This window comes from Gymnoscopelus braueri (assembly GCF_963280865.1).
Source record: "Gymnoscopelus braueri genome assembly, chromosome: 13".
NCBI classification, from domain to species: domain Eukaryota; kingdom Metazoa; phylum Chordata; class Actinopteri; order Myctophiformes; family Myctophidae; genus Gymnoscopelus; species Gymnoscopelus braueri.
In genome coordinates this window covers 1,391,753-1,404,782 of record NC_137615.1, presented here as the reverse complement: position 1 = coordinate 1,404,782, position 13,030 = coordinate 1,391,753, and the positions used below count along the sequence as shown (strand labels likewise).

The window sequence follows — 13,030 nt, the reverse complement described above, 5'->3', positions numbered from 1 at the left end:
GCGTTCATGATTTGAGGCATTTTGTTCCAAACTGACCTATCCTGCAAACTTTGGAAGCTAATGTTAGCAAATTAGGATGCAATATGAAATATCGGACACATCCGTCTTGATCTCGTGACTATAGAGATACTGTGTACTGATTTGCGTGATTTTTGGACAGAATCTGAAGGAGTAATAGCAACACATTTATTTTACAAAAGTCAGCCTCCTGGTGGCGCTCTAACAGGCAGATGTGAAAAATGCAGGGCAAGGGTTTTTTCTTGGCCTCTAGGGAGTGTGCAAAGTTTCCTGTGGCCTGTCATAACGCCACCATGAGGCTGATTTGAACATTTTCTATCAAATAAGAAAAAAAAATCTGGTCTCGGTCTCGACTCGGTCTCGCCTCCGGTCGGTCTCGGCCTCGACTCGGTCTCGCCTCCCGTCGGTCTCGGTCTTGACTCGGACTCGACCCCCTCCCTGGCCTCTCGGACTCGGTCTTGACTTGGACTCGCCCCCCCTCGGACTTGGTCTTGACTTGGACTCGCTTTAGGTGGTCTCGACTACAACCCTACATGTGGGTATTGAGGGTTTTGAGGGCATTGAGGGCAAAGTCGCGACTATTTTGCTTATAGTTCATGGTTTATCAGTCCAGTCCAGTACAGTCTGGTCCAGGTCTTCAGGTGTTAGGTCGTATGTCAGTGTAGTTCTTTATTAAGTGGATGGTTTTCAGACGTTAGGTCATATGTCAGTGTAGTTCTTTATGAAGTGGATGGTTTTCAGACGTTAGGTCATATGTCAGTGTAGTTCTTTATGAAGTGGATGGTCTTCAGACGTTAGGTCGTATCTCAGTGTAGTTCTTTATGAAGTGGATGGTCTTCAGGCGTTAGGTCGTATCTCAGCGTAGTTCTTTATGAAGTGGATGGTCTTCAGGCGTTGGGTCGTATCTCAGCGTAGTTCTTTATAACTCCAGAGAAGCGGACGGTCTTCAGTTCTGGAGTTCTGGGTTTGAAGTCCTGCCACAAATACTCTGGAGATAACACCTTGCTGGGTTTATGTATCCACATGTACCTACAGAACACAGATTACATTTAGATTACACATGTACCTACAGAACACACAGATTACATTTAGATTACTGGGTTTATGTATCCACATGTACCTACAGAACACACAGATTACATTTACATTATTACTACTTAAATACATGAACAATTATATCAAAATAGATCTGATAACAACTAAGACAGATGGTTGCAACTCAGTGGCGTGTTCAGGCCACAAGAGGGAGCCGTTGGGCAGAAAGTCACTCACATGTCAGGACAGATAATAGAGAAAGATGCTCCAGTTCCTCTAAGAAGAGAAACCAGCACAAAGTGTGTAGATCTGATAACAGATCTCTAAGTACCTGTTCAGATGACTCTACTATAGATCTCATAACAGATCTATAAGTACCTGTTCAGATGGCTCTATAGCTCTAATAACAGATCTATAAGTACCTGTTCAGATGGCTCTATAGATCTAAACACAGATCTCTAAGTACCTGTTCAGATGGCTCTATAGATCTAAACACAGATCTCTAAGTACCTGTTCAGATGGCTCTATAGATCTAAACACAGATCTCTCAGTACCTGTTCAGATGGCTCTCTTCTTGCCAGGCTGCCTCCACATGGTTCTCTGCATCCAGATCAAAGTTGTCACTGCAGGTCGTCACCAGATGATTGACAGCTGTCAGTTCCCCCCCGAACGCCCCCCCGCAGTAGTAGAAGTCTCCCTGATCTGCAGACAGACAGGCCAGAGAGGTCTGTCTGCGTTCATATGGAAACTCACTGCGCTCCTTGGTGTAGTAACCTAGAGAGACAGACAGAATCAGAATCAGAATCAGAAGACTTTATTGCCATGACATGTAAACATGTTAGGAATTTGGTTTGATGCAGTGGAGCGCAGTTTACAACAGGACTGGTGCAAGACAGGACAAGACAGTGCAAACCACATCATAGTGCAACACAAGTAGTAAATACAATAAATAAGAGAAGTGCCAAAAAGTGCCAAAAAGATCAAGTGTTCAGTTAGTCCATATAGTTCTCTGAGGTCAGGTCAGGTCACCCCAAGGAAGCGGCAAGACTCCACTGTGGCGACTGGAGTGCCTCCCAGTATGATTGGAGACGGGGGGGGCGGGTTCCTCCTGAAGTCCACGATCAGCTCCACCGTCTTAAGAGCATTTAGCTCCAAGTTATTCCGTTACACAGGTTACACACAGACAGACAGGTTACACACTAACCTGGGTGTAACACCTATAGTAACAGATAAACATAGACACTAATCTGGCTGTAACACATAAGGTAACAGATCAACATAGACACTAACCTGGCTGTAACACCTATAGTAATAGATAAACATAGACACTAACCTGAGTGTAACACATAAGGCAACAGATAAACATAGACACTAACCTGGCTGTAACACCTATAATAACAGAGCAAATTACCAGGGTGTATCACAGAGACCAGTGACCCCAAGGATTCGGTCCCCCAGCGAGAGTGGAACTTGGAGTCGACATCCAGACAGAAGATGTAGTCGGCATGGTGACGGTTGCCACGGTTACGTAGCTGCGTTTCTATTAATGTCTGGATCAGTTTCATCCTGTGAGCCGAGATCTGCTGCCACCGTTCAGAGGATGGGATAGACCTAACAAACACCTGTTATAGGAAATACACAACATGAAATACACAACACAATGTTAGTGACACAGACTAACTTATAAACAGTGTGTAGATATCTCTTGGTTCAGTGTGTAGATATCTCTTAGTACAGTGTGTAGATATCTCTGGGTTCAGTGTGTATATCTCTTGGTTCAGTGTGTAGATATCTCTTGGTACAGTGTGTAGATATCTCTGGGTTCAGTGTGTATATATCTTGGTACAGTGTGTATATCTCTTGGTACAGTGTGTAGATATCTCTGGGTTCAGTGTGTATATATCTTGGTACAGTGTGTAGATATCTCTTGGTACAGTGTGTAGATATCTCTGGGTTCAGTGTGTATATATCTTGGTACAGTGTGTAGATATCTCTTGGTACAGTGTGTAGATATCTCTTGGTACAGTGTGTAGATATCTCTGGGTTCAGTGTGTAGATATCTCTGGGTTCAGTGTGTATATCTCTTGGTACAGTGTGTAGATATCTCTGGGTTCAGTGTGTATATCTCTTGGTACAGTGTCGTGTCGGTATCTCTTGGTACAGTGTGTAGATATCTCTGGGTTCAGTGTGTATATCTCTTGGTACAGTGTGTAGATATCTCTGGGTTCAGTGTGTATATCTCTTGGTACAGTGTGTAGATATCTCTGGGTTCAGTGTGTATATCTCTTGGTACAGTGTCGTGTCGGTATCTCTTGGTACAGTGTGTAGATATCTCTGGGTTCAGTGTGTATATCTCTTGGTACAGTGTGTAGATATCTCTGGGTTCAGTGTGTATATCTCTTGGTACAGTGTGTAGATATCTCTGGGTTCAGTGTGTATATCTCTTGGTACAGTGTCGTGTCGGTATCTCTTGGTACAGTGTGTAGATATCTCTGGGTTCAGTGTGTATATCTCTTGGTACAGTGTGTAGATATCTCTTGGTACAGTGTGTAGATATCTCTGGGTTCAGTGTGTAGATATCTCTTGGTACAGTGTGTAGATATCTCTTGGTACAGTGTGTAGATATCTCTTGGTACAGTGTGTAGATATCTCTTGGTACAGTGTGTAGATATCTCTTGGTACAGTGTGTAGATATCTCTTGGTACAGTGTGTAGATATCTCTTGGTACAGTGTGTAGATATCTCTGGGTTCAGTGTGTAGATATCTCTTGGTACAGTGTGTAGATATCTCTTGGTACAGTGTGTAGATATCTCTTGGTACAGTGTGTAGATATCTCTTGGTACAGTGTGTAGATATCTCTTGGTACAGTGTGTAGATATCTCTTGGTACAGTGTGTAGATATCTCTGGGTTCAGTGTGTAGATATCTCTTGGTACAGTGTGTAGATATCTCTTGGTACAGTGTGTAGATATCTCTGGGTACAGTGTGTAGATATCTCTTGGTACAGTGTGTAGATATCTCTTGGTACAGTGTGTAGATATCTCTGGGTTCAGTGTGTAGATATCTCTGGGTTCAGTGTGTATATCTCTTGGTACAGTGTGTAGATATCTCTGGGTTCAGTGTGTATATCTCTTGGTACAGTGTGTAGATATCTCTGGGTTCAGTGTGTATATCTCTTGGTACAGTGTGTAGATATCTCTGGGTTCAGTGTGTATATCTCTTGGTTCAGTGTCGTGTCGGTATCTCTTGGTACCTCTCTCCCGGCGGCCATCTTGACATGTGGCATGGCGTCGGGCTGGTCAGTGAAGACGTAGTAATGAACTCTGAAACCAACGAAGAAGAACTGCTCCGCCGTCAACAGGAAGTCAGGCAGGAAATGGATGTACCTGTTAGAGGTCAAAGGTCAGAGTTATTATAGTCAAAGATGGTTGATTTTTAGGAAGATCCGCCATTCTAATGGAAGCCACTAGAGGCAGCATGGTGGTCTCTATGTTTACTGGTGCTATAGATCTATGTTTACTGGTGCTATAGATCTATGTTTACTGGTGTTATAGATCTATGTTTACCGGTGCTATAGATCTATGTTTACCGGTGCTATAGATCTATGTTTACCGGTGCTATAGTTTACTGGTGCTATAGATCTATGTTTACTGGTGTTATAGATCTATGTTTACCGGTGCTATAGATCTATGTTTACTGGTGTTATAGATCTATGTTTACCGGTGCTATAGATCTATGTTTACCGGTGCTATAGTTTACTGGTGTTATAGATCTATGTTTACCGGTGCTATAGATCTATGTTTACCGGTGCTATAGATCTATGTTTACCGGTGCTATAGATCTATGTTTACCGGTGTTATAGATCTATGTTTACCGGTGCTATAGATCTATGTTTACCGGTGCTATAGATCTATGTTTACCGGTGTTATAGATCTATGTTTACTGGTGCTATAGATCTATGTTTACCGGTGCTATAGATCTATGTTTACCGGTGCTATAGATCTATATTTACCGGTGCGATAGATCTATGTTTACCGGTGCTATAGATCTATGTTTACCGGTGCTATAGATCTATGTTTACTGGTGCTATAGATCTATGTTTACTGGTGCTATAGATCTATGTTTACCGGTGCTATGGATCTATGTTTACTGGTGCTATAGATCTATGTTTACCGGTGCTATGGATCTATGTTTACTGGTGCTATAGATCTATGTTTACTGGTGCTATAGATCTATGTTTACTGGTGCTATAGATCTATGTTTATGGTGCTATAGATCTATGTTTACCGGTGCTATAGATCTATGTTTATGGTGCTATAGATCTATGTTTACCGGTGCTATAGATCTATGTTTACTGGTGCTATAGATCTATGTTTATGGTGCTATAGATCTATGTTTATGGTGCTATAGATCTATGTTTACCGGTGCTATAGATCTATGTTTACCGGTGCTATAGATCTATGTTTATGGTGCTATAGATCTATGTTTACTGGTGCTATAGATCTATGTTTACTGGTGCTATAGATCTATGTTTATGGTGCTATAGATCTATGTTTACCGGTGCTATAGATCTATGTTTATGGTGCTATAGATCTATGTTTACCGGTGCTATAGATCTATGTTTACTGGTGCTATAGATCTATGTTTATGGTGCTATAGATCTATGTTTATAGTGCTATAGATCTATGTTTACCGGTGCTATAGATCTATGTTTACTGGTGCTATAGATCTATGTTTATGGTGCTATAGATCTATGTTTACCGGTGCTATAGATCTATGTTTACTGGTGCTATAGATCTATGTTTATGGTGCTATAGATCTATGTTTATAGTGCTATAGATCTATGTTTACCGGTGCTATAGATCTATGTTTACTGGTGCTATAGATCTATGTTTATGGTGCTATAGATCTATGTTTATGGTGCTATAGATCTATGTTTATGGTGCTATAGATCTATGTTTATGGTGCTATAGATCTATGTGTACTGGTGCTATAGATCTATGTTTATGGTGCCATAGATCTATGTGTACTGGTGCTATAGATCTATAATCACATGCAGAGACATGGGTGACATACTTGCCGACGGAGAAGACGGTGGTTGCTATGGTGATGTTGAGAGGTCTGTAGATGCTGTCCAGCAGGACGGGGTCAAAGGTCGTCTCCCAGACGATGGGAGCCAACCATGGAGTCACTGTGACCACGTCAGTACGCCTACAAAACACACACACACGCAGGCAGGCAGGCAGGCAGGCACGCACACACGCACGCACACACGCACACACACGCACACGCACACACACGCACACACACACGCGCACACACGCGCACACACGCACACACGCACACACGCGCACACACGCACGCACACGCACACGCGCACACACACGCGCACACACGCACACACGCACGCACACGCACACGCACACGCACACACACACGCACACACACACACACACACACACACACACACACACACACACACACACACACAATTTTATAATAATAATTATTATTATTATTGAACAAATATTTGAAAATGTTGCATTAAATGAAATGAAGCTGCTCACCCAATCAGGATGCTGGGTTGTTTGTACCCCGAACTAGAGAGAGACAAGAGCACATCGTTAACAATAATTAACACTAATTAACAATAACTAACAATAACTAACAATAATTAACAGTAAAACAATAAAACATTGTATCGTCTACTCAGGCTTTTGTGAAAACCCCGGACAGTTACAAACCTATAGAAATCATTGTAACTTCAAACTGGGTTGGGGTTCTGGTGACTGATATCGTTCATCTAATACATTATTCATTTTTTTCATTTCCCCCCAAATTATAAAAAATATGAACATGAACTAGAAAAAGTGCTCCTTGGAGCACAGGTCTCCACCAGGTCAGGTATGTTTTTGTGGCCTCCTGGTGGCGCTATAACAGGCCAATATGATAAGGGTGCCATTCCGTCTTAGGCCTTTCACGGCAGGGCTGTAGGAAAGGGGGGGGACGGGGGGGACTCGCGTGGGCCGCGAACCGGTATTTGGGCCGCGAGGCCACGGGGAAAAAGAGGAGGAAAAAAAAGCCTCAAATAAGGCCGGCACTAGGACCCCGCGGCCGCTGCCTGGAAGGGAGGGCTGCTGGCTGCTGTGTGAGCTGCTTGAAGGTGGAAGAGCGGCACAATCACATTTATTAAGAGTTATAAACCGCAAATAACCACCCAAAACTCGGAAATATCCGCCCAAAGCCGCTAAAAAATCGCACGCGCGCGAGGATGGGGGTGCGCACGAGCGCTGCGCGCGCGCACGCGACTCCGTGGGCCGGTACAAATATGTCCCCCCCAACTGGGAATGGCTTCCTACGGCGCTGTTTCACGGCAGTGGGACATTGACACTGCATTCATGATTTGTTCCAAAAATGTGTTTAGCTAAATCAGACCTGCTGGTGGCGCTATAACAGGCCAATGTGAAAAGGGTGGCATTTCTTCCTGGGCCTAGTGGGAATGTGTGTGGAATGAGGTGGTGTCTACCGTGGATAGCAGACCACCCCACACTAAATCTATTCCTCAAAGTGTCATTTTAACCCATTAAGACCGGGAACGCATACTGTATCATTTTAGATTTAGCTACAACCATTATTTTATACTTTGGGCTTTTCAAAAATAGCAGATCTACAAGCTCGTAGTGCCGCGCTACGGCAAATAAATGACCTGGTTTCTGCACTTATCCAGGGATGAATGCAGCTCCTTCATGATCTGGAATGAATCCTTCTAACAATACAGGTGGAGTTTTTTGTATAGAAACGGATTTGAAATGTCAAACATATCAAAGCCTCGCCTCTGACGTCTAAAAATATAGTTCATCATGTGACGCGTGTTCCACCCTCAGATTCATCTTATGGACCACGCACGCACGCACGCACGCACGCACGCACGCACGCACGCACACACACACACACACACACACACACACACACACACACACACACACACACACACACACACACACACACACACACACACACACACACACACACACACACACACACTAATCAATGCACATTCATTAATTCGTTGATCAACTCTGACTGTATATTTGACTCATTGGGTATAATAATACAATATAACATATAATATAATATAATATAATTATGTATCTTTACATTTACCAATTGGCTGCAAGTAAATCATTCCCAGAGTCTGAAATAAAGACATCCTGTTTCTTCAAATTACACAATAATCAGAAGATTTTTACAAAACTCATTTTTTGACTGTACATCGATGTGTGTGTGTGTGTGTGTGTGTGTGTGTGTGTGTGTGTGTGTGTGTGTGTGTGTGTGTGTGTGTGTGTGTGTGTGTGTTACCTGTATTGCTCAGACATATAATTAACGTGGCCCTGCCTGCAAAACCTGTAAAGCAACACACAACCATTCATTGTTTTTTCAGTACAGGCGTATGGAGGAAAACGGCCCAGTGGTGAATTAACCCGGTCCGTAGTACTAGAAGTAATACTAGTAATAGTAGGAATAGTAATAGTAGTAGTATTATTAGGTGTAGTAGTAGTATTCATGTACTCACCACAGTATTAATACAACGGCGCTCAGTATTAGAAGTTTTTTACACAGGTTCATCTTTGGTCCTGGTCTGGTCTGGTCTGGTCTGGTCTGGTCTGGTCTGGTCCACGATCCGATGGCTCTGTTTTACAAAATTATCAAAAGTTTTGTAATTTAAGTAAGAACAGTTTGTCTTTGTCAGAAAGCAGTAGAGTTCAACGTATCAGAAAATGTGTGTGTGTGTGTGTGTGTGTGTGTGTGTGTGTGTGTGTGTGTGTGTGTGTGTGTGTGTGTGTGTGTGTGTGTGTGTGTGTGTGTGTGTGTGTGTCTGATGTAAGGGATAGAGAATCAGAAAGTGAATGCTGGGGAACGCCGGGGACGCTGTGGGCGCTGGGGGCGTGTCTTCTCCTCCGCTTCATCAGTGCCCACACCCTGGGTGGGGTTGGCTAAAGGGCCTTTCTGTGTGGAGTTTGTATTTTCTCCCTGTTTCTCCTAGGGTAGTTAATACCCTCACAAAAACATGTAGTAATCCTGGTCTCAATAAGGCGGCTTTCCATATGCATGGCCTCACCCTACCCCACACCACACCGTCCACTTGTGCCTCGGTTTCCACTACAATGAAGTGGGTAGAGTGGTGTGTAAGTGGTACTAAACTGGTGCCTAAAAAGTACCCAGTCCTGGGTAGGTCTGAGCTAGGCCAAGCGGGGCCAAACACTTCATAATGACTGATCACTCATGCACCGACTTTTTATTTAGAACAGGATATAGTTGTAAAACATTATAATACTTTATAGATTATTATAATCACAGTTAAAATCTATTGTGTTATAATTATCATAGTTGTAAAACATTACAATAATTTATAGTGTATTATAATCACAGTTATAATCTATTATAGTGTGTTATAATATCATAGTTGTAATAAATTATAATAATTTATATTGTATTATAATCAATTATAGTGTATTATAATTATCATAGTTGTAATACATTATAATTTATATTGTATTATAATCACAGTTATAAGGATCCATTTGGTTCATAGAGAACCAAATGGTTCACCCGCACGTGCACAGGTGATTTGCATGTGTATACAGGACAGTTGGCCACTCATTTACATTACATTGTTAGACAAAAAGCAATGACCTCCATCTATGTTTACATTACAAACTAGAAAAAGTGCTCCTCGGAGCACAAGTCTCCGCCAGGTCAGGTAGGTTATTATGGCCTCCTGGTGGCGCTATAATAGGCCAATGTGAAAAGGGTGCCATTTCTTCTTAGGCCTTGCACGACAATCGGACACTGCATTCATGATTTGAGGCATTTTGTTCCAAAAATGTGGTTTGCTAAATTAGACCTGCTGGTGGCGCTATAACAGGCCAAGGTGAAAAGGGTGGCATTTCTTCCTCTGCCTAATGGGAATGTGCGTGCCAAATTTCACGGAAATCGCACACTGCGTTCATGATTTGAGGAATTTTGTTCAAAAGGGACCTATCCTGCAAACTTTGGAAGGCAATGTTAGCCAAGTCAGATGGAATATGAAATATCGGACACATCCATGTTGATCACATGACTATAGAGATACTGTATACCAATTTGCGTGATTTTTGGACAGAATCTGAAGGAGTAAGAGCAAAAAATGTGTATTACAAAACTCAGCCTCCTGGTGGCGCTCTAAAAGGCATATGTGAAAAATGCAGGGCAAAGGTTTTTCCTTGGCCTCTAGGGAGTGTGGGTGCAAAGTTTCACACAGATTGGTGCAGTTATAGCTAAAAACGTGAATCGGCCTGTTATAGCGCCACCATGGGGCTGATGTGAACGTTTCCAAGTGGCATTTCTTCATGGGCCAAGTGGGAATCTCTGTGGAAAATTTCACGGAAATCGCATGCTGTGTTCATGATTTGAGGCATTTTGTTCATAATGCACCAATCCTGTAAACTTTGGAAGCCAATTTTAGCCAATCATGATGGAATATGGAAAATCAGACAGATCCGTGTTGAGCACATGGCTATAGAGATACTGTGTACCGCTTTGCGTGGTTTTTGGACAAAATCTGTAAGAGTAATAGCAAAATTTTTTTTTGCAAAAGTCTGCCTCATGGTGGCGCTATGACAGGCTGATCTGAAAAATGTGGGGCAGAGGTTCTGCTGTGGCATCCAAGGAGTGTGTGTGCGCAGTTTCACAGCGACCGGGCCAACGGTGGCGGAGATTAGCTGCTCGCAGACAGAAGGACGGACACACACACGGACGGACGGACGGACGGACGGGGGGCAAAACATACTCTCTCGCCATGCCTATCGGCCTGGCGGAGACAATGAGTGTCAATGACCGGAGTCTGCTACTCTACTACTGTGGATTTGAGAGGGGGTACTTTTGTGTAATGGAAACGGAAGATATTTTGATGCGGTGTGGTGTGGTGTGGTGTGGTGTGGTGTGGTGTGGTGTGGTGTGGTGTGGTGATTAAGCTGCAGTGGAAAGGGGGCTATATACTGCCTCCCCCATGACAGCCGGGGCGCCTGATGGAGGGGAAAGGAACTGGTTGGAATAACGTGTTCCTTCCACACGCTACGTCAGGGAAACTCCTCCCTGTCAGGTGACAAGAAGGTCAGTTGGCTCTCATGCATTGAAGGAGGCATGAGCTCGGCCCTGGGCTCCCTAGGCTGTGGGGGGAGTGTAGCGCCCAGGATCACTTAGAAAATTGGCACCGGGTGAAAAAAGGTTTACAAAATCGTGGGATAAAAAAAGAAAGAAAAAAGAAAGTGAATGTCAGATCAAAAGGTTTCCTTATAAACATTAGAGGATATTATCGTATTGTTAAGACCTTATCAGCACCGTAACCCATTCAAACCGAGAAAGCATCTTTTTAGATTTTATATACATCTGCTATTCAAATCCCCCCACATTTTGTCAGTGTCAGAAAATAATTTTGAAATTTGAATTTCAAGCTTTAACACAGATTTCTTCTGGGTGTCTCTGGCACAAAACACTTGGCACGAAAAGTTTGATAAATAGTGATTTAGAAGGTATTTGTAGAATCTGCCTCAGGTCTTAATGCAGGGGTTCTCAAAGTATGGGTCGCGACCCAAAGTGGGGTCGTGGGAAGGTGACGTGGGGGTCGCGCAGTGGCAACCAAAACATGTTTTCTTTTCTTTCATCAAGAAACGCAGACTTCTGAAAAACGCATTTGTTGATATTACTCCTTCAGATTGTATCCACATTTCACGCAAATCGGTAGACATGATCTCTATGGTCATGTGATCAAGAGGGATATGTTTGATTTTTCATATTCCATCCTGATTGGCTAAGATTTACATCTAAAGTTTGCAGGCGTGGCCTGTTTTCAACAAAATGCTGCAAATCATGAACGCAGTGTCCGATAGCGGTGAAACTTTGCACACACATTCACACTACGTTTAGGAACAAATGCCACCTTTTTAAAATTGCCCTATTTTGGCACCACCAGGAGGCCAATTTTTGCAAAACAATTTATTTTATATCACACCCAAAAATGTTGTCCAAACATCACGTAAATCGGTACACATTATCTCTATAGTCAAGTCATCAAGAGGGATCCGTTTGATTTTTCATATTCCATCCTGATTGGCAAATTCCGAACATTACTGGCACACACTAACCTACCTGACCTGGCAGAGACCTGTGCTCCGAGGAGCACTTTTTATACTTTCATTTCCCTCAATTTTGCTCTCCAGTTAGGTGTTGTTGTTATGTTAATCAAAATGTGTCTCCAGCCTATACCTTCTTCCCAGACCAATAATCAACAAGGGAAATGTTTTAATCCAAATGAGCTGGGCTTCATTATTAGGTTAAGGTTAAGGTTAAGGTTAAGGTTAAGGTTAAGCTTAAGGTTAAGGTTAGGGTTAGGGTTAGGCATAGTGTGAGAAAACTGACTTAATTTCAACTGGTAAATTTCACTTTGTTAACAATTAATTCTACTGGATTGTATAGACCGATTATTTGTTTACAAACATTGAGACTGGACGCACAGGTGACTGTTTCATGTAATCAATTCCCAACAGATCCCCAAACCTATGTTGTTTCGGGTGCGCTGGTTTCAGTTCATTCAACCTCCTCGTGTGTTGGCTAGTGAGACGCGCCCTAGCGAGACATTATGTACTTCATCGCTCAACGGTATTGCGCGCCGAGAACAGCTGACATACAAGCTCACAACCGCGTCGCGGATGAGATCGTTGTGAGCTTGGAGGTCTGCTGTTCTCGGCCGTTCTCTGCGCGTGACACCTTCACGGGACGGAGCATAAATTAGGCTTGACGGGCTGCAGCTGAGCGAGTAAGAGCAGGTTCTGGTGCCGTGATCATAGAGCGCTCCCTCCGTTCTTATGACAGCTACTGGAGGAGGGGTTTTGAGGACAACTGCCAAGGATTATATATTTATATATATAAGAGCGAGAGAT

The 13,030-nt window shown here is 43.0% G+C and overlaps 1 protein-coding gene across 1 annotated transcript; it reads right to left on the bottom strand.

Moving 5' to 3' along the window:
* Nucleotides 1-653: 653 nt before the first annotated feature.
* Nucleotides 654-8,450, bottom strand: LOC308098975 (globoside alpha-1,3-N-acetylgalactosaminyltransferase 1-like). The gene is made up of 7 exons (XM_080447465.1): nt 8,412-8,450; nt 6,620-6,652; nt 6,129-6,263; nt 4,306-4,438; nt 2,465-2,675; nt 1,608-1,827; nt 654-1,047 (listed from the first exon to the last, which is right to left on the bottom strand). The coding sequence occupies exons 1-7, from the start codon at nt 8,426-8,428 to the stop codon at nt 906-908; spliced, it is 891 nt and encodes a 296-aa protein (XP_080303591.1). The 5' UTR covers nt 8,429-8,450; the 3' UTR covers nt 654-905.
* Nucleotides 8,451-13,030: the final 4,580 nt, after the last annotated feature.

Excerpts from the sequence above, each read along its gene's own strand:
- LOC308098975 (XM_080447465.1), bottom strand. Across the intron at positions 6,264-6,619 it reads CAACCCAGCATCCTGATTGG|GCGTACTGACGTGGTCACAG; the intron begins GTGAGCAGCTTC and ends TGTGTTTTGTAG. Across the intron at positions 4,439-6,128 it reads ACCGTCTTCTCCGTCGGCAA|GTACATCCATTTCCTGCCTG; the intron begins GTATGTCACCCA and ends GACCTCTAACAG.